Source organism: Molothrus ater, chromosome 6 (genome assembly GCF_012460135.2).
Source record: "Molothrus ater isolate BHLD 08-10-18 breed brown headed cowbird chromosome 6, BPBGC_Mater_1.1, whole genome shotgun sequence".
NCBI lineage: Eukaryota > Metazoa > Chordata > Aves > Passeriformes > Icteridae > Molothrus > Molothrus ater.
The window spans coordinates 10,142,587-10,164,571 of record NC_050483.2 but is presented as its reverse complement, the minus strand read 5'-3'; the positions used below and the strand labels follow the sequence as shown (position 1 = coordinate 10,164,571).

Genomic DNA, 21,985 nt, shown 5'->3' with positions numbered 1-21,985 from the left:
TGCAAATTTTCAGAAAGATGCAGCCAGGGTCCAATGGATTATCCAAGGGCTATGGATGCAGTTCTGCCATGCCCAGCTAATGTGCATTGAGGCCACAAGCCACATGCGCCCCCTGCTCCCTTCTCTGAAATTAGGAGTTAATTCCATGTCAGACATTACTCTTGCCTTCTGCCCATTTTGTTCCCAGAACTCATCCCCTCCCTCCCCAGGTGTGCAAGAGCCATAGCCCCAGGATGCAGCAGAACATCCCAACATGGAAAACATGAAAGTCAAGGAAGAGCCTGTGGGACAGCTCCAGAGGAGCCATGGCTCAGGACTGTATGGGAGTGGCTGTGTCACCACCCAGGGCCACGGGAGCTGCTCCCCCTGAGGATGAGTGTGCAGGAGCCCCTGCAATGCCCCTGCACATGCCTGTGCTTTCAGCCTTGCACCCCCAAGCTCTGTCGCTGGCTGGGAGCACCCCTGAACAGCTCTCGCCTGCAAGGGGCTGCAGACACTCCCACCAGGTACTCCCAGTCCCATTACCCTGCTCCTCATTGCTCCTCAAGCAGGTTATTTGACTTCTGTATGCTCTTCTCCCACTTGGAATCCTTCTGGCCCCCTGGGATGTCTGTGTAGATGGCTTGGCTATTGGCCCTTCCTCAGGGTGCACGTGGCACTTGGTGCCACGGGGCTGTGACACTCAGATAGCAGAAGCTGGTGGAGAGAGTGTTCCAAGCAAGACACTTTTCCAAAGGAACATTCCCAATTGCTTCCCTCAGGGCTCCTAAAGCCTATCTAAAACAAGATCTGTCACTACTACCTGCCCTGCTTGGACAGCAGAGACTCAAATACTCCACTGACAGCGGCTGTCAAGAGCAGACTGGAGAAAAATCAGTCAATCCCTGCCTATCCTGTTCCCACTTGTTTTATTTCCATGGAAAACCCAACAAATCGCTCATCCCACAACCATGAGCACCTACATCTGATCCCAAGCACTCCTAACTCCTGCAACCACCAGGTCCAGGCGGGAAGTTCATGCAGGAATGGGAAGAACAGTCCAGCACTGGTTTGTTTTCTAAATCAATACGATTTTTCAAATTTATTTTTTAAGAATTATTTCTAATATATCTTTCTCACAGAAGGAGGGAATAGGGAATGTTCTCATTCCATCTGTAAACAATGAAATACAGATCTGGGAAACCAGGGAAGAGACACAAAAAGTGCATTTTACAAAATTATCAACTAAAATATATTTTACATGTATTACGCTTCAATTTAAATTCTACCGACTGCATTTTTCAGTTTCAAAAAATATTTCCATATCTAATAGATTAAAAAAGCAGGAAATCTTTTCATTAGGGATAAGACATTTCAGTTCATTTACATGCTGTTTGCACAACAGCATCAGCAACCACGTGAACCTCAATGTTCATGGCCTGAAGCAGATTCAACATGAGAAGAGTTCAGGTTTGTCCTCTCCAGAGCTGGACCGGAGCCCGTTATGGACCCAGGGCAAGGATAACTTCCCTGCTACCTGGAGAGGAGCCAGGACGAGGTGGGAGCAGGGGGAGATGGGGCAGAAGGAGGAATTTCAGTGAGTTACTGTGTTTCCAAGGCTGGGTCTCACACCTGGGCCCAGCTGCAGCAGTGCTCAGGCTCACCTGGCTGGTGGGTCTTGCAGCATTCCGTGTCCAAAGCACTGCCAGGGAGAAATGGCCACAGCAGCTCTCCTGCTTCAAGGTTCAGGGACAAAGGAGTCCCCATGAAACCAAACACGTGGATTTAGAGCTTCCCATCACCTCCCACTCACTGTGGGGTGCAGCTGCTGCACTCCCACCACGGCCAGGCAGCTGCCATTCCCTCCGTGTCACGGGCAGGAGCAGCTCCACTTCTCCAGCATCCTCCCTCCCTGCTCAGGGGAAAACCACTTCATATCCTCCCCCAGAAGCATGAGAGACCACCATCTCCAACGCCTCCTTGCACCCCTTCATCCGAGTGTCCCCACAGTGCCACCACTTCTCAACCCAACGCAGCCCCACCACGTCATTCCAAGAGACCCCCAGTGCAAAGCGAATTGTTCAGGAGAGATCTGGGCAATCCCTTTGACACCAACAGTATCTTGAGGTATAAGTGAGAGGAGATGCTTCACCTGACAATTCTTGCTTGCACACCTGGGATCCCCCTTCTTGGAGCTGGGTGTTCTCCCTGGGCTATGCAGGTAGGAATAAACAGGAATTTTCCAGCAGGAATCATCCACCAGCTGCAGGGAGATGCCTGCCTGCTGTGGCAGGTGCCAGACCTTGTCATCCCCTCCAGCCATCGCCTCCAGACACGTTCCCCTCTTTGGTATGTAGAGCAAATCTCTGGAGAACTCCTGCATGCCTGAACTATTCCATGTAAGGAACTGGGTGCCATGGGCTTTCTCTCCAGGCCAGGCAGGTGTGTGGCCACTGGAGCAAGGTGACAAGCCCTGTGTCCCCAGGGAGTACAGGGAATGCTGCTTCCACTGACAGGACATTAAAGCAGAATGGACACTTCCACCATGGAACACAAGTTCAGAAGCCCCAAAAGACTGGGAAAACGCAGATCCCTCGTTTCAGTGAGCAGCTCCAGCCAGCAGCCATGTGGGTGGCACGGGGTCAGTTCTGTTGTAAGTTAGTGCAATCTCGGGCTGGGCTCCCAGCCTGGTGCAGTGACTCCCCAGGATGTGACACTGTCCTTTGGTTTGCTTTGGGATTAACTCCAAGTTAGCGTTGAGATAAGCTAAGGTCTGTCTGGGATCTAAGGTCTGTCTGGGATCTGTACAGGTAAGGCAAGAGGCAGGACCTGCGGGCTCACATGGTCCATCCATGCAAACCTTTCCCGATGCTCAGGTCCTTTCAGGAGCCACAAAGCCACTTTGGTGAGCTTGCTTGGACACCGGGATGAGTTTGGAGGGGGAGAGGTTGCTGACGGCTTCAACAGCACTCCCAGGATCAGGAGAGTCACATGGGAAAGGAATTTTAAAAAGCCAAAAACAGGCAAGAAAAGGGTTTGCCACTTCCCCCTCTGGCTTCTTCCCACTGCAGACACATGGGGACAAGCAGGGTCTGTAAACAACATTACAGGAAACAAACTGGGAAGAAAGAGAAAATCCAGGGCCCCCTGAGCCATCAGAGGAAGATCAACACTCAGAAGAGAAGAGGAAACGTGGTTCTCCCCATCAGAGCCCACTTTGTGAGCTCCAAGCTTCCAAGCGATGAGTGCTGGGCCTTGGGAATGGGACATAAAATCCTGTGGGCTCATTCAGGACACCTGGGACAGGACCAGCTCTAACCCTACACTGCGGTGTGACACCTGCTACCTTGCCAGCTCCCTCTGCTCCACCATGGAGCAGGCTCCAAGCCCCAGTCTAGGTGGTGAGGTGAGGGGAGGTAAAAGACAGGGGAGAACAGGGGACACCTCTTCCCCTGGTGGAGCAACACCTATCCAAGCATGACACAAGGCCACTCTGCACCCAGGCAGCTCCCCAAGCTGCATTTTGAAGCTCTCACCATGGGAATCCTCAGAGTCTGTTCTGTGGTACCAAGGAGACTCTCCTGTGCTCTGCCAAGAGCTCGGCTCGGTTCAGGGCCTGAAAACCCCCGACTGTCCCAGCCAGATTCCACAAACACTGCACTGACACATCCCTCCTGCACGTTGGCGCCATTCCCCCAGCCATGGCTCTGCACTGCTTCCTGGCTTTTATCCCCTGCAAACCCTCCCAATAGATGCAGCTCTACATACATATATAGATATAGATTTACTTATGCAAATCCCTATATCTATATACATATATTTATTTTTTTTACGTATATATTTTCATTTATGCTTTTAATGAAGTGCTGTGCTTTCAGCTGCTGCCTCCCCCTCCAGGGGCTCCGCTCCTCGCACGCTCCCAGTCCCAGGGCGGAGCGCTGGGCGCTCCCACCTGCAGCAGCATGAGGTGGGTGACAGTGCACAGGTGTCCCAGGCCATGGTGGGCGCTCCGGTGCCGCCCGCTCCGAGCCAAGGCTGCGCTACTGCGGGTTCTTCAGGATGCGCCCGTGCCTGAAGTCGTAGACGTGACGACAGAGGAAAACCAGCTCGGGGTCCGTGTCCTCGGGCACCTTGCGGTGCAGAGGGGTGGAATACTCCTCCGAGGGAGGAACCATGATGGTTTTCCTGCCCGGGATCCCTTCGACTCGACGCTTTGCCAAGGCACAAAATCTGCAGGGCAATCACATCAGAAGAGTTATCAGAGGATCCTGGAATGCTTTGGGTTGGAAGGGAAATAAAGGCTCATCCAGTCCCACCCCTGCCAAGGGCAGGAACCTTTCACTAGGTTCCACCTTCCACTAGTCCAGGTTGCTCCAAACCCCATCCAACCTGGTTTTGGACCCTGCCAGTGATGGAGCAGCCAGAGCTTCTCTGAGCCAGGGCCTCACCACCCTCATAGGCAAGAATTTATTCCTAATATCCCATCTATCCCTGCCCTTTGGCAGTGTGAAGCCATTCTCCCTTGTCCTGGCACTTCAGGCCCTTGTAAACAGTCTTTCTCAATTTTTCCTGTAGGCTCCCTTGAGGTACTTGAAGGGGAAATTAGGTCACTCCAAAGCCTTCACTTTTTCAGGATGAACAATCCCTATTCTCTCAGCCTTTCCTCATAGGAGAGGTGCTCCATCCCTCTGATCAACCTGATGGCCTCCTCTGGACTCGCTCCAACAGGTCCATGTCCTTTCTGTGCTGGGGACCATGAACTCATTCCCTCTCCTGCTGCCTGTGTCCTGCTGGGAGCCACAACTGCAGCTGCTGGGGGATAAGGGGAAGGGAAGGAATGTGGACAAAGCTTTGTTCAAAGAGAACTCCTGCAGGAAGCAACACAAGTTTGTATTTCCATACTGGTGGATATCGTACAGCACCAAAGATGATAGCAATTGAAAAAAAAGTTTTAAAACCTTGTTTTTACTACTTTGGCCTCATTTTTGCTAATTAGCCCCTAATAGATGCTTATGAACCAATGTTTAGGAAAACAAAGAATTCAGGATGCCTCCAGGGAACATCTCTCAAAGATGATCTGACCCACAAGAGCATGAAAGAACTCCTGCCAGTAGCTGTTCCAGAAGACTGGGGTGTTAGAATGGAAAGGAACTGCTTTGATCCAAAGCTTGGGGATGGGGGATTTTGTTTGGTTGGCCTTGTTTGGTTTGTTATTCTTGGGGTTAGGTTGGGGTTTTTTGTTTGTTTGGGGTTTTTAAGTGTTCTCAAAAGAAAGATCAAAATTCAACTTGTAAAGAGTTTGTACACCAGTTTGTTTTGAGAAATTCCAAGAGCAGAGCCCTGGGCAAGGAGCAGGCTGAGGAGGAGGCCTCAGGCATCTCCTCCATGGCAGGGCTGCACAGACCACAAGATGTACCCAGCAGAACTGAGATTTAAAGCACTGGTTTGCATTATGGGTTTGTGCCAATTCAATCCCTATTTTCCTTCAGCCCTGTGTACCCATCACAGGATGGCAGGCTGGAATATGGATGCTGGGAAATTCTTACTGACAAAGCTGCATTTCAATCAGCAAGAGCTCAACTATAACAGCCCAAGTCACTGCTCCAAGGGCTGCTGCTGCCGAAATCCCAGGATCTGGTGTCCAGCACAAACACTGGCACTTGTATCAGCAGGTTTTTGGTCTGGCACCTGTGTCCAACAAGGGATGGACATATAGGATCGCTTCCTAACTCAGTTTTTAGCTCCAAGTTCCATGTTTTCCTGTATACCTGTTCCTGTCTTCCTTGAAACCACATGCAGTGGTCATACAAGCATCGATATTTGGGAGTCCCTTGAAAGGAGCACAAAGAGGCTGGGGAAGGGTCTGGAGCACCAGGAGTAGCTGAGGAAGCTGGGGGGCCTCAGCCTGGAGAAAAGGAGGCTCAGGGGGGACCTCTGGCTCTCCACAAGCCCCTGACAGGAAGGTGCAGCCAGAGCCTGTCAGGCTCTGCTCCCAGGGAACAAGGGACAGGTTGAGAGGAAGCAGCCTCAAGTTGCACCAGGGGAGATTTAGGTTGGATACTGGGAAAATTCCTTCAGGGAAAGGCTGGCCAGGCCTTGGAACAGACTGTGGTGGAGTCCCCATCCCTGGAGGTATTTAAAAGCTATGTGGATGTGGGACTTGGGGGCACAGGTCAGTGGTGGCCTTGGCAGCTCCAGGGGAACAGCTGGACTTGATGATCTTGAGGGTCTTTTCCAACCCAAAAGATTCCATGATCCTACGCAATCCAGACATGAAATGGATCTGGAGCAGGAGAAGCCCCCTGCCTGCAGCAGAGCAAGTGTCACTACCCCAGCTCCAGCCACACCACAGCCCGCAGGCTGGGACAGCTGGGCTGGCTGGAATGGGCAGGACGAGAGAGGCTGGAGGCAGGGGGAGGTTTGGGAAGTGCAGCAGGTTCAGAGCTCCACCTACCTGCAGTACTCTGCGAAGGTCAGCACGTAGCACTTCTCCTCGATGCAGGCGACGCTGTTCTCGTCCTGGTGCCGCGACGCAAAGATCTCATTCTGTGCGAGGAGGGGAGGGGACAGACAGGTCACCCAGCTGGCCCGGAGCCCCGGAGGCACGGCCAGCTCCACACCCTCACCCACTCAGAGAGGGAACGGGGAGCTCTGCACCTTCACCCATCACCTTAACGTGGAGTCACCAAAGCACGCCCATGGTGAATACTCTTCAGAGCCAGTGTCCCACGTAACCCAGGTACCTGCCATGTGCTCTGTGCACCACATTTTATCCAGCAACAGTGAGCAAAGGATTCTCCCACCATCTCACCCTGTCCAGCACATTTTATGAGACTAAGTGCTCCAATACTCCATGAATTTCCAATGTCACAAAGCTCTTCAGCAGCAAGGCCATGGCTGGCTGCACCCCTCGGTCTCCCCTTTCCTTCTGGATTCTCTAATCCATCTTTATATCTTAAAAACTTAAAGAAACCCTTCTTATCCAACCACTTCCTCCTCCCAATTCAATTAAAAAGGCTGGTTCAGTGAGAGAAGTAGCAACAGCCTTTTTCAGAATCATGGAATAGAATCCTGCTATGGTTTGGGTTGGTAGGGACCTTAAGGATTATCTCATTCCACCGCCTGCCATGGGCAGGGACACCTTCCACTAGACCAGGTTGCTTCAAGCCCCATCCAACTTGGCCTGGAACACATCCAGGAAGGATCAGCCACAACCTCTACTGGCAAGCTCCTCTTCAAATTTTCCCAGAGTAATTTAGGGAATTTGGCTCTGCAGCAGGCAGGATTGGTTATACACAGGGTAACCCGGACAGAGCCACTGAGAAGAATTTCAGGTATGGTTAGATCAGCAGAGGTGATCTCTGGGAACATGGATGCCCTGCACAAGTCTGGAAATATTCCCTGCAGGCTCCATTTCTGCTTTGCTGGAAGGGAAAACTCACAAAAGGGTGAACATCTGGGGACAGGGTTGATCAGGGACACTGGGAATGCCACACCTGCCTTCTGCACCTTGGGGTTCTGGTTTACTCCTCGAGTCAAAACTACCTGAGTCACCCTGGCAAGCCTGGCCCAGCCCTCAGCCCAAGCTCTCTCTTGTTTGAAGAATTGTGTAATTTAAATGGGTTTGCAAAAACCTGGCTTAATTCCTCCTGGCATTCTACCTGGACTGAAATGCAACTGGATACACTCACCTTTCATTTATAAAGTGCCACATTGTGGTTTAGAAACTCACCTGTGCCCTGCAAACAAGGCAGCTACAATTCCCTGGCTGCTCTCAAACCCTCCATCCCTTTTTATTTAAAAAAAGTAATGGAAATTAAGAAAGTTTTTAAAATTGGGTTGAACACAGCAGTGAATTCTTCATTCCCAGTTAAAACCAGCTTGTTCTGTCACCCAACACAAGCCCATGCAAAGCAGAGCAAGGCATGAAGTCACAGTGATTCACACGTTTTTTTCTTTAAAAAGCAACTCCATTATCCTGGTACAGCATCCTCAAGCCAGACTTTAGTTCTCAGCATAAATCTATGCAGGGCAAGGATGATGCATCCATGTTTCTGTACAAAACTAACACGTTTTTGGAGTTTAAGAAGCAGATTAAGGGATTTATTAAAAGGCAGCACATGACACAGGCACTTCAGTTTCCTGCAAAATGGCAGCAGGAGCTTTTGCATCAGGCTCTGCAGTCCTGTAGGAATTAGAATGTGCTTTTGGAAGGTGTCTGATCTTGATTCAGTAGAAACTTTTTCTTCCTTATTCTTAAGGCAACAGTCAAAATTACTTTTTACCTAATATATGGAATTTTCTCAGATTAAAGGGAGAAACATCAACATCAGCAGTTTCTGGCAGAGCCTCCATGTAAGGAACTCAGCAGCTTTTTTGAGAGCCCAATTTTCTCCACAGGACAATAAATCTGGGGGAAAAGCCCAACTACAGGACACCACCACTCAACACATCTGGCAACAGTAGCATCACAGCCAAGAGCTCTCTGCTGTACTCAGCTGGAGGCCACCCAGGAATGCAGGGAGATGTTGGGGCAGTGCTCCCCTCCCGGGATGCCCTGCCCCATGGGGACTCACCTGGTGCATGCTGGGGTTGCGGCCTCCCTGAGTGTGCTCTGGTCTGTAATACCACAGGAGGCTCATCATCAGCTCCCCTGCAACAGCACAGATCAAAACAAGTCAAGCCTCAGCTTCTCCGAGTGTTTTCCTACTCATTCCCAGCTTCCTCCTGCTGCTCCATCCCCTTCATTCCCACAGTGCTCATGGAGAGGCAGCTGTGGCTGATAAATATTTCATGCTGAACTAGGTGTCCCTTTGTTACAGCAAGAAGCTGCATGGAGTCGGTCATGTTGCTTTTCCACTACACCTTCGCCTCCTTCTACTCAGGTTACAACATCCCAAGGAAGTCAGGCACAAAAAACTCCCCAAAGATTCAAGAATCAAATGTTTTCACCTGCAAAAAAAAATCGATTCAGCACACAAGCTGGAAAAGATACTCGTCCAAACTTGCAGCATTGATTCCCAGGTTCAGAGCAAATTGCTGCTGCACTGACACAACCACACTGAGCCTCACCACGCCTCAATTTATGTCTTTTACACAGAATTTTTGGGGTTTCTTTTCTCCCCTTTAAAGCACAACCTCTACTTTAAAGCATTTGGCTCAGCATCCTTGGCTCAGGGATTGCCAGTCAGACACCAGATCTCACCATAAGACCCCACAAATCCCATCCCCAGCTCTACTGGGGTCCATCAGAGCTGCTGCAGAAGAGCCCTGTTCCCAACAGCTCCCAGACCAGATGTTGGATTGGAGCAAACAGCAGCTCCCCCGATGTTTGAGCAATGAAATAATATGGGAAAAGGCTGCTAAGATGGGCACTTGGCAAATATTCCGTGCTTCCATATCCAGGAAGATTTCCATTTATCAGCCCCAGACGAGTGATTAAGGAGCATTTCAGTTCCTGGAACAATCCAAATGGAAGCCATGGTGCTCATCTCCTCTCCATCACCCTGGTACCCGAACCAGCCTGCAGCTCTCCCTAGATCCATTCCTTCCCTGCTTCCAGCTCTCTGTCAAGCACACACACACACACTGTCCTGGCACAGTACCTGTCTTGGGGTCCTCCCAGAGTGCAGAGATCTTGGCGACGTAGGGCATGGATTTCTTGCGGGGCCCGGATTTGAGGAGCACGGTGTCCCGCACCCGGATGATCTCCCCGTCCCTCTCCACAGCCTGGTAGCTCTTGCGCACGGCTGGCTCCGGCTCGTTCTGCACACACAGGAACCAAAACAACCCAGTCAACAGGCAAAGAGTGACTTCATGCTTCTCTTCCATAGTGCTGGCAGTGAGAGGCAGCTCACCAGGGGGACAGCACATCTCACAAAAGCCCTAATTGCTGAAATTAATACTCTGATTTCAAATGAAAACACGCTCACTCCTTCCATTCTGCACACAAAACCACAATCTTCAGGAAAATCACCTTTCCACCTGCCTACCTGGAGGTCTGCTTTTTCTTCCCATTCAAAGGCACTGAAAATTGTGTTTTGGATGCTTTTTCTCTGATACAAACATGGTAAAAACCCAATAAAATATGAAATATTTGACAAAAGCAGGGCAGGGAGTGGCAGGGAGGCCGTGGCACAAAGCCTTCCTTAGCAGGACTGCCAATGATTCCTTTGTACCCTCTGACAGTACGACATAATCACTTTTGGGACTATGAACCAGGCGGTTTTAGTTTGCTTTTGCTCTGAGTTTCATTTCAGAATGCCTGAGCAGGATGGTTTAACCTCCTGCCAGATCTCCCAGGCAGGATTGGAAGCATCTTAAGGAGATTAATGCCTCACTGCTCCTTTGGGGTGTGACAGCCTCAGGGGTGGATGCACAAGGCCAGTCCCTGGCCTTGACAGGCTTCATTCTGGCACAGTCCTTGGCACCTGGACACAGCCCCAAAGGCTAAAAGCTCCAAAACCTGCCCTGGCTGCTGCTCCCGGCAGCCCGAGGTTGTGCCACCACACCAAGCAGAAGCACAGATCCTGCTTCAACCGTGGCCCTCCTTCCTCCTGACATCTACTGCACATCAGTGCCTTGTCCCACCTTCCTAGACACCACGTGGGGCCCATTTCAAGCTCTTATGCTTTAATAAGATGAAGGATATTGCCTTCTCTCACAATTGAAGCAGACTTGACTGGACCTAATTGAATTCTCTGGCAGGAAATCTCCCATCTTACAGGAACCAGTCTCTGCCCCTGAATGCAACAAATGGGAAAGTACAGGCAGGAAATCCCTGGAGAAGCAACTGGCCACACCACCATGCAAGTTACAAGAAAGGGGATTGCGAGTGCTAGAAAAATTCCACCTGGGAGCCACTAGACTATCTCAGTCCTCTGTGTGCTGGGAGATTCTTGTGGGGCTACAGACACTCTAAGTGAGAGCCACCTTATGAGAGCTGCCTCTAGATGTGCCCCTTATAATTGAGGCTACAACAACCCTCAGCTTCTCAGACAGGTTTGCCCTACCCAAGAGAAAGCAGCTGGAGGATGATCCCAGTAGGATGGACTCCCACGTGCCTCGGGTGCCACCCTTGTACATGCCGGAGCTGGGAGGATCCGTCACCTTTGAGCTGAGGCCAGCACAGGAGCAGCAGGTTCTCCTCCCCTCCCAAACCACACCGTGCAAGGTAACAGCAGGACACGCAGGGAACAGAGCCAGCAGTGCCTCTGCTCCCATCAGAATTCCACCGGGAGGTTCTAGACAGCACCTAGTGACCACCTCCAGCTGGAAGAGGGCCCCACAACTCCCAAGCCTTCACACCTGGAGGCTCACAGGCGGCTGTCCCCGCCCAGCCCCAGCACTCAGACACCTACCACGACGTAGACAGCCTTCTCGCAGGCCGTGCCCACGGGGATCCAGCCATTGGTGGCTCTGCGCCGGCCGATCCGCTGCTGCTTGGGGTGGGAGTGGCCGCCCGCCGCTTTGCTGTTGGAGGCGTGCAGGCAGCCTGGAGTATTCCGCAGCCCCGACTTGGAGCCGCTGGGGGGCTTGGAGCTCTGAGGACATTCTCGGGCCATGGTCTGAGGGTCAGAGTTGGGGGTCTGCAGGTGAGGAACGGGCTCTGCAGCTGGCGGCACGCTGGGCACGGGACATCCTGAGAGCGGATGGGCAGGCGACGCGGGGTGTCCTGCCACCGGGATTGTGAGGTTCAGCTGGTCCAGAGACTTGCAGCCTTCTAAGGGAAGGGAAGAAATGAGTCACGGATCTCATCTGGAACATAAAGCAACTACACAGCCGGGACTGTCCCACACCGTGGCCGCTTTTGCCCGAAATCCCTTTATTGCATTATAGCTGTAAAGACTCTCCAGGCTGTAATTTCATTTTGCACTGTCACTGGATTGTAAAAGCAAAGCCATTTCCGAGCTTGCGTGTTCCAGTGCTCCGCAGATGACACTGCACCACAACAAACCCATCTGAATCCCAAGTAATGCCAGCCAGGAATACACACAAGGTTGGCCAGTGTCCAAAGCAGTTCCAGCCTGTCAATATGTATAAAAGAAATAAAAGGCTTATCGAAACAATGAGAAGGATTAAATCACGCTGCCAAAAGCAGCCAGCCTCTTTCAAAAAGCCAAATTCTACTAATCAGGGAAAATTGAGAAGATTCTCCAAATTAAGTCCAGAAAGATGAAACAAGGTGGAACACAACCACAAGATGCTGCATCCTCAGCAAAACTGTGTCCCTGCAGCAGACACAGGAACCTCAGCAGGTTGGAATTTGGCTGACGCTGCTTCTCAGAGCATCCCAGAAATACATTGTTCCACTCAGGAGTCACAAACAAGTCTCAACCCAGGCCAAGGGAAGAACCAGTTGTAATTATGCCCTATCAGCAGGAAAAGAGCTCCCGGACCAACACATCATGCACCCCTGTTCCCTAACGGGAGACTGTGCTTTTTGGGGTGACTAAAGCACAGCTCCAGTCAGGCTCCAGGAGATGCCTCAGACCAGAGCTTACAAATCTGAAGAGAGAATTCCACCCAAAGCCACACAGCTCCAGCCAAAGAACTGCTGGGACTCCTGCCTCCCCACCTTACCGTCCCTAAGGGCTTCAGCCAAGCCACTCTGGAGCTGTGAGTGCAAGGGATGCCACAGATCATCCTCATCAATCAATCAATCAATCAATCAATCAAATCAAATCAACCCCATGTAGCAAATGCCACAAGAACCCCAGGCACTGGCAGGCACAAGACACATGGAGCAAAGAATCACCTCTCAGGTATTCTGCTTACAAAAGCAGCTTTTAAGCTTGAGCTAGAGCAAGATAAAGCTTCACAAAAATCTTTATTGAACATCAGAGCCCTGGTGCAGAACTGCTCTTGCTGGCACCCCTGGGACTCCTTCCTTGGTCACACACACTTCAGCCTCTCCAATGGCACTGGCACTAAAGCAGCTCTCACAGCCTGTCCCAGCTCCTTTCCACCACTCTGCTTCCACACTGCCCAACCACTGCCCAAGATCACAGCCCAGTCTCTGGATTTGTACCACACAGACACTGATATTTCCCTACAAACACCTGGAAGACACCAAATCAGACAGATGTAACACACAGCATTTGGCATGTCAGGCTGGATCCGTGTCTGATGGGAGCCTGGTGCTTGCAGCCAAAGTGCTCCTTCAGTTCACTCTAGGGAAGGAAAATATTTCAGAGGTGCATAATTATATAGAAATCAATCCCTAAGGCACCATCAATATTCTCTGAGACCTCCTTATATTCTTCAATCCACAAACGAAAATCTCAATGATTCTGGTGTTATAGGTTTTTAAATCCAAGTTGTTCCCAGCAAGGAAATCACAGCAAGGGAGATCTCAGTAGCGGGGTGACACACTAGCAAATACCCACTCCTGGAACTGCTGCTGCCCTTGCCAGCACCAGGAGAAATCACAGAATCCACAGGGAGGGCTGAGCTCTGGAAAATACTCTGTCTGCACTGCCTGCATCCTTCTGGGTGCACAAAATCAGAGGCACTAGCATGCAAAAGCTGAGGAACAAAGTAGACTGGTATGACCTCGGGGCGCTACACAGAAACTGTCAGGCAAGAACACACTGCTGAGCTGGTTGTCTTGCGAGCATTCCCCTTTCAAGAGCTCTGAAGCCACCAGCAAGCCCTGTCTGGCTGCTGCTGTAGGAAGCAGCACCATGACAGCGGGGATATTTCGGGAAAACAGAAATTACACTTCAACCAAACACTCCTGAGCTTCAGCAGCTTCCTACAACGGGAGATGACAAAGCCTCGCTTGAACCAAAACTCCATCCACCTACCTGAAAATCTGTTCTCAGTGGGTAAGTCATGCCAGCTCTTGGCTGGAACACGTGGTTAGTGGAAAGATCCCACGCTGGCACTCCCAGCAGCTGGAAAGCAGCCTCCTCTACAGACCAACTGTTTGCAGCACTGTCCAGCCTGGCGTTACACACAGCACTGGTGTCTGATAACCCCCACACAGTACTCCACTTTTAAATATTTAAAAAGGTATTTTTCAATGGCAGAGGCAAAGCTCCAAGATAAAACAGGAAGTCTGAAAAGCAGGCGGGGACAGAGGAGAGGCGGGCAGGTAAAGATATTTCCATACCCCCTCACCCCTCCTCATTCCAGTGCTTCATTGTCAGACAGAGAGCAAAGATGGGCTCAAGAATTCCCAAACTAACAGTGTGCCTGGCACTTAGACCACCACAGTGAAACTCCCTATGCAGCCCTGCCAGCTCTGATCAATCCATGGAATCCAAAAAGCCTGCAGCCCCGAGCTGGCACTACTAGAGTCTAACAGCAGAGGCAATGCCTGCTTCTCCACAGGCTCTGTGAGGATGCCTCAGCCCCCAGAGCGAGGCTTTGGGATGGGAGTAACTCATCCTGGTGTGCTCCCGACCCTGGGCTCAGCGTGGCACAGCGGGATGGCGTGCAGGAACTGAACCCTGCTCGTTTTACACAGATCAAAGCTCAGCCTCAGCTCCAGCGTGACAAACCGTGAGTCAACTTCTCGCTGCCAAAATCCTTTCACCGATTCTCTGCTTTCCACACCAACAAGACCTTTCAGTGGGAAAAACCCCCCGGGCAAAAAAACGGGGGAAGGGGAGGTGGAAGGCGGATCCCTTCCAAGCCGCAGCTCGGCTGTGGAGCTGAGAACTGCTCGCAGAGGGAACCAGCCTCCAGGCAAGCAGGCACCGCGCCGAGCCACCCTCTTCTCCCAGGAACGCCGGCCGGGATTTGCGTGCACTTTGCACCTTACCTGCTGCAAAAGGCATTTTGTAGGGGTAGCTGTTCCGTCCCGCATGCACGCTGCCGATCCTGCCCTCCGGCACATGCACCACGCCGCAGACGCTGTAGCTGCTCACGGCTGCTCCCTCCCCGCAGCAGTACGGAGAGCTGCACCAGTGCAGGGGCTGGAAATGAGCACCTGATGGCAAGGAACCGGAAGATACCAGGAGCCCCTCGCAGGTCGCAGCCTGCGACAGCTCGTCCTTGGGATAAATGGAGCAGGGGGAATAGCCACTGTATCCGCTTTGGCCGTAATAAACATAAAACCCGTTCAACGGAGTCAGATCTGAGGATTCATAGAGACATCCACAATCCGCGTGATTCCCGGGCACAGGCAAGGGAGGGAACTGCTGCACGGGAAAGGAAGGCTGATGAAATTCCTGTTTGGGGGTTGGGGATTTCTCTCCAGGTCTTCCATACTCCGGCTTCATGGAAGCTTGTCCTCCCATGAGCAAAGGCAGTCTGTGGTAGAAGCCCTCCGTGCTGGCGTAGGAGCCAGACAGCGACTCGTAGGGGACGGGCTCTGTTGTCCCATAGAGCCTGGAAGAGTCCCGCTGCTCCCCTTTCCCAAACGTGCCCAGGGTCTGGCCTTGCCAGCCGTGCTGCCCATCCATTTTTAAGCTAGCCACTTCCTTCTTGGATTTGACACAGTTCTTCCGTCCGGCTTTGGCCCATTTGAGTGTAGATTTCGAACAGTGGTTCTCGGACTTGCCCTCCCCGTCTGATTTACTCCTCTGTTTCAGGGGTTGGTCTTTCTCGTGGGTCAGCTTCAGGAAGGCCACGGCATTCAGGCTGGCCAGTCTCTTTGGGGTGGGATGGTAGGAGATGGCACCATCCTCCCTCTTTGCCCCATCATCAAAGACCTCATCCAGCGAATGCTCACAGCTATTGCATTTCTGACTGGGCTCATGCCGGTTCTTTCCTTTCCCTGTTTTCACAGCCGGTTTTTCCAGGGCAGGCCAGTTGTCACCGGCTTTGCACTGCAAGCCCTTGAGGGTACAGTCCCCAGCAGCCTTCCCAGAGTCCCTGCGGAAGCGCCTGCCGGATAACAAGCCATCGTCCCGTTCGAACAGGAGGTTGTTCACCGCCTCGGCGTTCAGCGAGGCCAGCCGGCGCTTCCTGGGCTCCGAGGGAGCAGGATCAAAGTCCTGCTCCGGCCCGGGATAAGTTACTGTGCACTTCTCCCCGGATGAGTCACTCTTGCCCGCTCCCACAGGCTGAACTTGTTCTGAGAACAAAGCAGATCCCAAACCCTCAACCCAGCTGGCAAGGTGCTTTTTTTTACAGCTCGGGGTCTGTTTGGACAGAGAGCCAGCCACATCCTCCAGCCTGGTGAGGAGGACCTTGCAGGTCTTTTTGCTCACCGAGGGGAGCAGCCGCCTCCGCAGTGGGTATGTCTTTCGCACTTCGCGCAACCTCTTGCTTTTGTTATTCCCTACAAACCCACTGGGACACTTTGGAGCCTTCGAGGCATCTCCATCCCGCTGCTCTGCGTTGGCCCTGTCCATCCTCCTGCTGCCTGTTGGCGACGAGGCCTGGCCAGCAGAACCAGCTGGATGTTTCAGAAGGAAAAGTTGTTTTTTCCGGGCATGCGTCATAGGATCAATGTCCAATCCTGGGAACGAACGGGAGAAAACATCTATTAATATCGCTGAGAGGGTCCCATCTCCTCACAAAGCACCAACTGCCAATTAGGAAATATTTGGGGAAGCTTGTTTCTATACAGCAGAGTCTATTTGGGTGATGGCCAGTTAAGCCAATTAAGAGACAGGATGCAATTAGATGTGGTTTAATATTAAGCCATGGAACACGACAGTAATTAAAAGCAAGGTGGTGATGGCAAATGCCACAGCAGCTGGGGAAAGCTGGGTCGGTACAGAGAGCTGTCCACCCAGCTCCCTCTTCCACTGATGCTGTTCCTAACATCTTACAAATTCCCATCAAATCTCCAAAATCTGAAGGCTGGTCCAGGGCACAGAGCAGAAATAACCCCCGGCCTGTGACTGCCTGCATGTTGATACAGGCAGGCTGTTCCAGTTTCATTTTCTGAGACAATTAGGCAAAAGAAAAACAAAAAGTCCACCTACTCAGGTGAAAAGAAAACTTGGGCTATTAAGCAGAGACCTGCCAACATTAATAAATTAAATACATGCAAATCTCTGTGCAGGTTGGAACCTGGCTGCCCACTGCTCTTGTCATTCCCTGTAGTTGTGTTTTATAAAAGCTGTGGGCATTGAACACCAAATGACAATGGGCAGAGGGGCCCCAAAGATACATTCATGGCAGGAAAAAGAAGTCTGGGCTTCCTGAGTTATCCGGCACCCAATTTTTAATTAAGAAATTCTGCAGTCTACAGCTTGGAGGTCCAAGGCTGAGACAGGATATGGCTGGGTGATACCAACCTACAGACATTAAAAATGTCAGTGTAAATGAGTGATAGTGGAATAGATTTAATGAAGTCTGTCTCTGAGCACCAGAAACAGCAGCAAAGGACAATTACTTTCATTCAATGATATTTACAAAATGGTCAAATTCCATTTATTGGCAGCAAAGAGCTGATCTTTTTATCAGCATCCACCTAGGATGGGTTTGCTCTTCCCTGCAATCAGGATTCAGGCTGTAACTCCCCTCAATTGACACTGGTCTGCCACTTTTGAGGCTTTTAATTAAAGCTCCTACTGCTTTGGCAGTGATTAGAACAAAGCTCCCGAATTACAAGAACTGTTCATTTGATATGGTTTAATCAAGCTGATAATTAGATTATCTATTTGAAATAAGCCCAATGTGTTTTAATTGCCTTACTTATATATGCATTAACTAAGGGAAATTCAGGAATTGAAACCCGCTGGGGTTTGCATGGTGCTTTTTTAGATGTCATCCTCTTGGCAATGTGTTTTTGGGGTGACTGAGTTCCTTCACCCCCTTAAACAGGGTATATCCCATGGCTGGTGCCCCAGGAGGAGAGCTTGGTGGGGAACAAACACTTATATATGTCTACATTTTTCTTATTAGAAAATCAGGCTCTGGGAATTAGGAGGATCAAGTCAGATAGAATTTCCTCCAGAATTGAATTATTCTTGCACAAAAGGCTAAACTGACCACATGCAACCTCTGGAGTTTGGAAGAGGAGTACAATTTTTAAAAATGGATCAGGCAGAGCAGGATTTGGCAGAGGCAGAACAGGTATCCAGCAGAATGTGCCCTGGGGAGGACAAGTCTTCCCAGGCTATATGGACCAATGATTTCCTTGCAACTTTCATCCTATTTTCTACTGTCCCTACTGAGAGACTGAGCCTCTGGTAAAAATCCCAAAACAAAAAACCATGGTTTGCCTTAAACCCAGCATCAGGCACCTTGGTCTTCTCAGGTTTCCAAAGGCAGGAGCCTGACCCAGCCTAGTACCACACGTCCTGGGGGATTCGTGCTCTCATGAGTTGGAGTAACTGCTAAAAACTGGGTGCTGTAGCTGTGACTGTTCGTGCCATAGATGCTCTAAAGTTAGGAAAAGGCTGGGAGAGACTGAGGGAAGGGGGTGTAAGAGAACTGGGATTGTTCAGCCTGGAGAAGCTTTGAGGTGACCTAACTGTCCATTCCAGTAGCTGAAGGGGCCTACAGGAAAGTTGGAGAGGGGCTTTGAACAAGGGCCTGGAGTGACAGGACAAGGGGGAATGGCTCCACCCTGACAGAGGGCTGGGTTAGATGGCCTATTAGGAATAAACTCCCTGTGAGGGTGGTGAGACCCTGACACAGGCTGCCCAAAGAAGCTGTGCCTGCCCCATCCCTGGCAGGGTCCAAGGCTAAGTTAGATGGGGCTTGGAGCAACCTTGGATAGTGGAAGGTCTCCCTGCCCATGGCAGGGGGTGGAACTGTTTGAGCTTTAAGGTCCCTTCCAACCCAATCCATTGCAGGATTCTATGATTGAGTGCCAGCACATATGGAACAAAACCTATCCTCAGTATGAACTACTCAGAGGTTTTTCCACACCTCCACAATCACCTGCACTGCATGGATTGCTTTGTGAGGGGGATGCCCCTGCTCCCAGCTCACCTGGGATCCAGCAATCCCTCCTCTTCCCTCAGCACAACACAGAGACAGAGCTTTTGAACACAACTCAAACTCAGCCCTCTGACAGGCAAATGCATCATTCCTCAAAATTAGAGTCCTGCCGAGTTTCCTTCTAGCGACTATTGTGCTCCTGCCAGCTGGGAAGGGAGAGTGGCAGAGCTCTTCATCCTCTCTCCACCTTTGTATTGCTTCACAAAGCACAGAAAAACTGCCTGTGCCCAGAAGTCTCCAAGAAAGTGCGAGACAATGTGAAGAACTGAAAGATACTCAAATCAGAACCACCCATTTATTGCTCGTGGCTGAGGAACTGGATTAATGGTGAGAAGACATTGAGGCATTGGAAATTAAAATTTCAAGCAGCTCAGTCTATCCAGCTGCATGCAGAGTCCACCAAGCACTTTAAAGCTAGTTGGAATTGCTGCCTCCTTATCATACAAATCACAGAATGGTTTGGATTGGAAGGGACCTTAAAGCTCATCCCTTCCAACTCCCTGCCATGGGCAGGGACACCTTCCACTGGCCCAAGTTGCTCCAAACCCCATCCAACCTGGCCTTGAACACTTTCAGGAATGGAACAGCCACAGCTTCTCTGGGCAACTCCTTCCTCAAACCAGACTGGTTGTGAAAAACCATCTTTCCAGCTGCTGAACCCAAACCAGATCAGAATAAAGAAAAATTAAAACCACTTCTAGTTTCGTGCTAGAATAAAACCATTACCCAAACAGCAAACTCAGGAGAGAGTTGATGCCTCATTAGCAGGAAAAGAAGCAAGTGGGATAACAGCTGCATGTTCTGTAATCATGCAGCTGCAGCATCTGTCTCTCTCTCTCCAGCACTTGATTGCAAGTGAAATTAGAAGAAACTAGTCTGGGACTACCCCTTCAAGCCCCATTTCCTCTCCAGAGCTTCACTACGGAGATGCGCGCGTTCCAAGAGACGATGCCAAAAGCACAGAAATTAAAGCTTTTAAAGCTCCTAATCCATTTGGCACTTCAATAACACACAAAGAGTTACGACAACACCAATCCTCCTCTCCACGCACGGCACCGCTCCGATGACTCTCAGCCCCATCTACTTGAATCCTGTCTATCCATTTCCATTGGAACAGCTTCTGCTGTGACAACAGCCCTACAACTGTGAGTATCTGGAGGATTGGCTCCTTCCTCCCTGCTGCTTTTGCAGGCGAGTAATTCCCAGTGCTCTAAGGAACGTGCTGCATGGAAGAAGCCTTGCAGGAGCTTTGGGAAATCCGGATAAATCGCAGCAGCATCAGGTATCCCAGGCTGAGTTCCTTGAATGCCATGCACGTCCTGTGAGTGGAAACATTGCCTCCCTCTCAAACATTCAGAAAATCTGTAGCTGTTGGAAGCTACAATTTGTCTTCCCAGGGTCCAGTCCTGATTTTTCTCCTGAGATCCACTGAAAGCTCCATCATTCACATGCTCTGGAGGAAACTGTTTATACAGAGCTTATTAGGCTGCAGCAAGGGCTGGCTTCTCTCACTCATCAGCATAGCTCTGACCATTGTTCCAGAGCAGGGTTAAATGGGATACTGGGAAGAAATTCTTCCCTGTGAGGGTGCTCAGGCACTGGCACAGGTTGCCCAGAGAAGCTGTGGCTGCCCCTGGATCCCTGGAAGGGATGGATGGGGCTTGGAGGAACCTGGAATAGTGGAAGGTGTCCCTGGCCATGGCAGGGGGATGAATCTTTAAGATCCCTTCCAATTCAAACCGTTTGAGGATTCTATGATTCACTGCCAGCAGCTCCTGAAAAGCCATGTGGACACGCAGCTTCCAAAAGGCTCATAAAAAGGGATGTGGGGCAACTCCGGCACAGCCGAGAGGATCTCTGGGAGCTGTCCCGGACTGGGCTCTGCTTCACTCCCTGCTCCAACGCCCGTAATTATCCCCCTGTTGCGAAAGCCGTGTGTGCTCCACCACCCGGCTGGGAGCTCTGCAGCCCGTGTGTGGCCGTGATAAATCAGACAACTGCAGTGAGAGCCCTGGGCTCCACACCCCGAGTGCTGAATGTGTCCGACAGGGAGCGAATCCGGCCGGGCGCAGCCTGACCCGCGCTGCCCGGAGCCACAGCTGGGAACACCCCCGAGGAGCTCCCCGGCTGATTCCTTGGGAAGGTCTGGCTCAGCCTCGGTTATCTGGTTTCAGATCTTGCCTAGTGGCAGTGCTCTGGGGAAGCCAAAATTACATTTCTCTGGTTGTTCTCACACTCTCCGCAGCCTCAGCAAGCGGCATTCTCAGGGAAGAGGAAAGGGGGAAAAACAGGGGGAAGAGCAGAGGGGGGGAAAAAGAAGAGGGGGATAAAAAGAAATGGGGGGTGAAAAAGTGGGGGGAAAATGGAAAAAGTGGGGGGAAATGGGAGTGAAAATGGATGGGGAAAAGAGGGGGGGAAATAAGAGGAAAACCAAGAAAACACCAGTGGGAGCGAACAATGTACAAGCGTGGGGGAGAGTCACAGGATATTTCTTCAAAATCCGCAACAGGGCAGGTTGTTTGGTCAATTAACACAACCCCGGGAAAAGCACATCTTTCTCAAAGGCACCGGCTTTCCTTTCCCCTTTACACCGATGGTAAGAAGCTGTAACACTGTGTCACGTTGCCAGTGACAGGCTGCCACCCAGCAAAACAGCCAGGAAATGATGAAGTGAAAAACGAATGTGGGGACAGATAAGTGACCTCAGCAACTCCAACATCAGGCACCAAACCCCGATGAAGTTTGGAGCCCCAAAGCTTTGGGGTCTGGCACATACTTGCATTAAAGCAAACCCCAAGTTTCTGAAAGCAAAGCCTTCACTGAACACCCGTGATCAAAACACTGGCAAAACCACTTCCTACGCCTTGAAGAAGTGCAGATTTCCAGCCCAAGAGCTGTCACAAGCCCTTTTGCTTGTGACCCCAACATAAAGCAGCGTTGTTCTGTGTGTCTCTCGTACCTCTGGTGCCTCTTCTGCTCTTCACAGCCTCCCAAATCCCACTGAAATTGGCTTGAGTGGGGTCAGAGCTCGAGAGGCAACGGCACAGCCACAGTTTCATACTCACTCTGTGCAGAAGAGATGCAAAATCTGTACTTACAGGCAAAGCTATCCTTGCTTCCCCAAAACTCCAAACCCACTCCAAAGCCAGTA

General features: G+C 51.0%; 1 protein-coding gene across 2 annotated transcripts in view; it reads right to left on the bottom strand.

Annotated features, from left to right (window-relative positions):
• Positions 1-1,049: 1,049 nt before the first annotated feature.
• Positions 1,050-21,985, bottom strand: part of BAHD1 (bromo adjacent homology domain containing 1) — a 35,305-nt gene continuing 14,369 nt past the window's right edge. Inside the window, exons 2-7 of one of the 2 annotated variants that reach the window (XM_036384542.2) lie at positions 14,750-16,393; positions 11,340-11,701; positions 9,585-9,744; positions 8,556-8,632; positions 6,434-6,525; positions 1,050-4,209 (exon numbers count right to left, since the gene is read on the bottom strand). In XM_036384542.2, coding sequence (XP_036240435.1) covers positions 4,020-4,209; positions 6,434-6,525; positions 8,556-8,632; positions 9,585-9,744; positions 11,340-11,701; positions 14,750-16,376 — 2,508 coding nt within the window. In that variant the 5' untranslated portion in view covers positions 16,377-16,393 and the 3' untranslated portion in view covers positions 1,050-4,019. The remainder of the gene's footprint in view (positions 4,210-6,433; positions 6,526-8,555; positions 8,633-9,584; positions 9,745-11,339; positions 11,702-14,749; positions 16,394-21,985) is intronic. The other variant, XM_036384543.2, reaches the window with a different exon arrangement.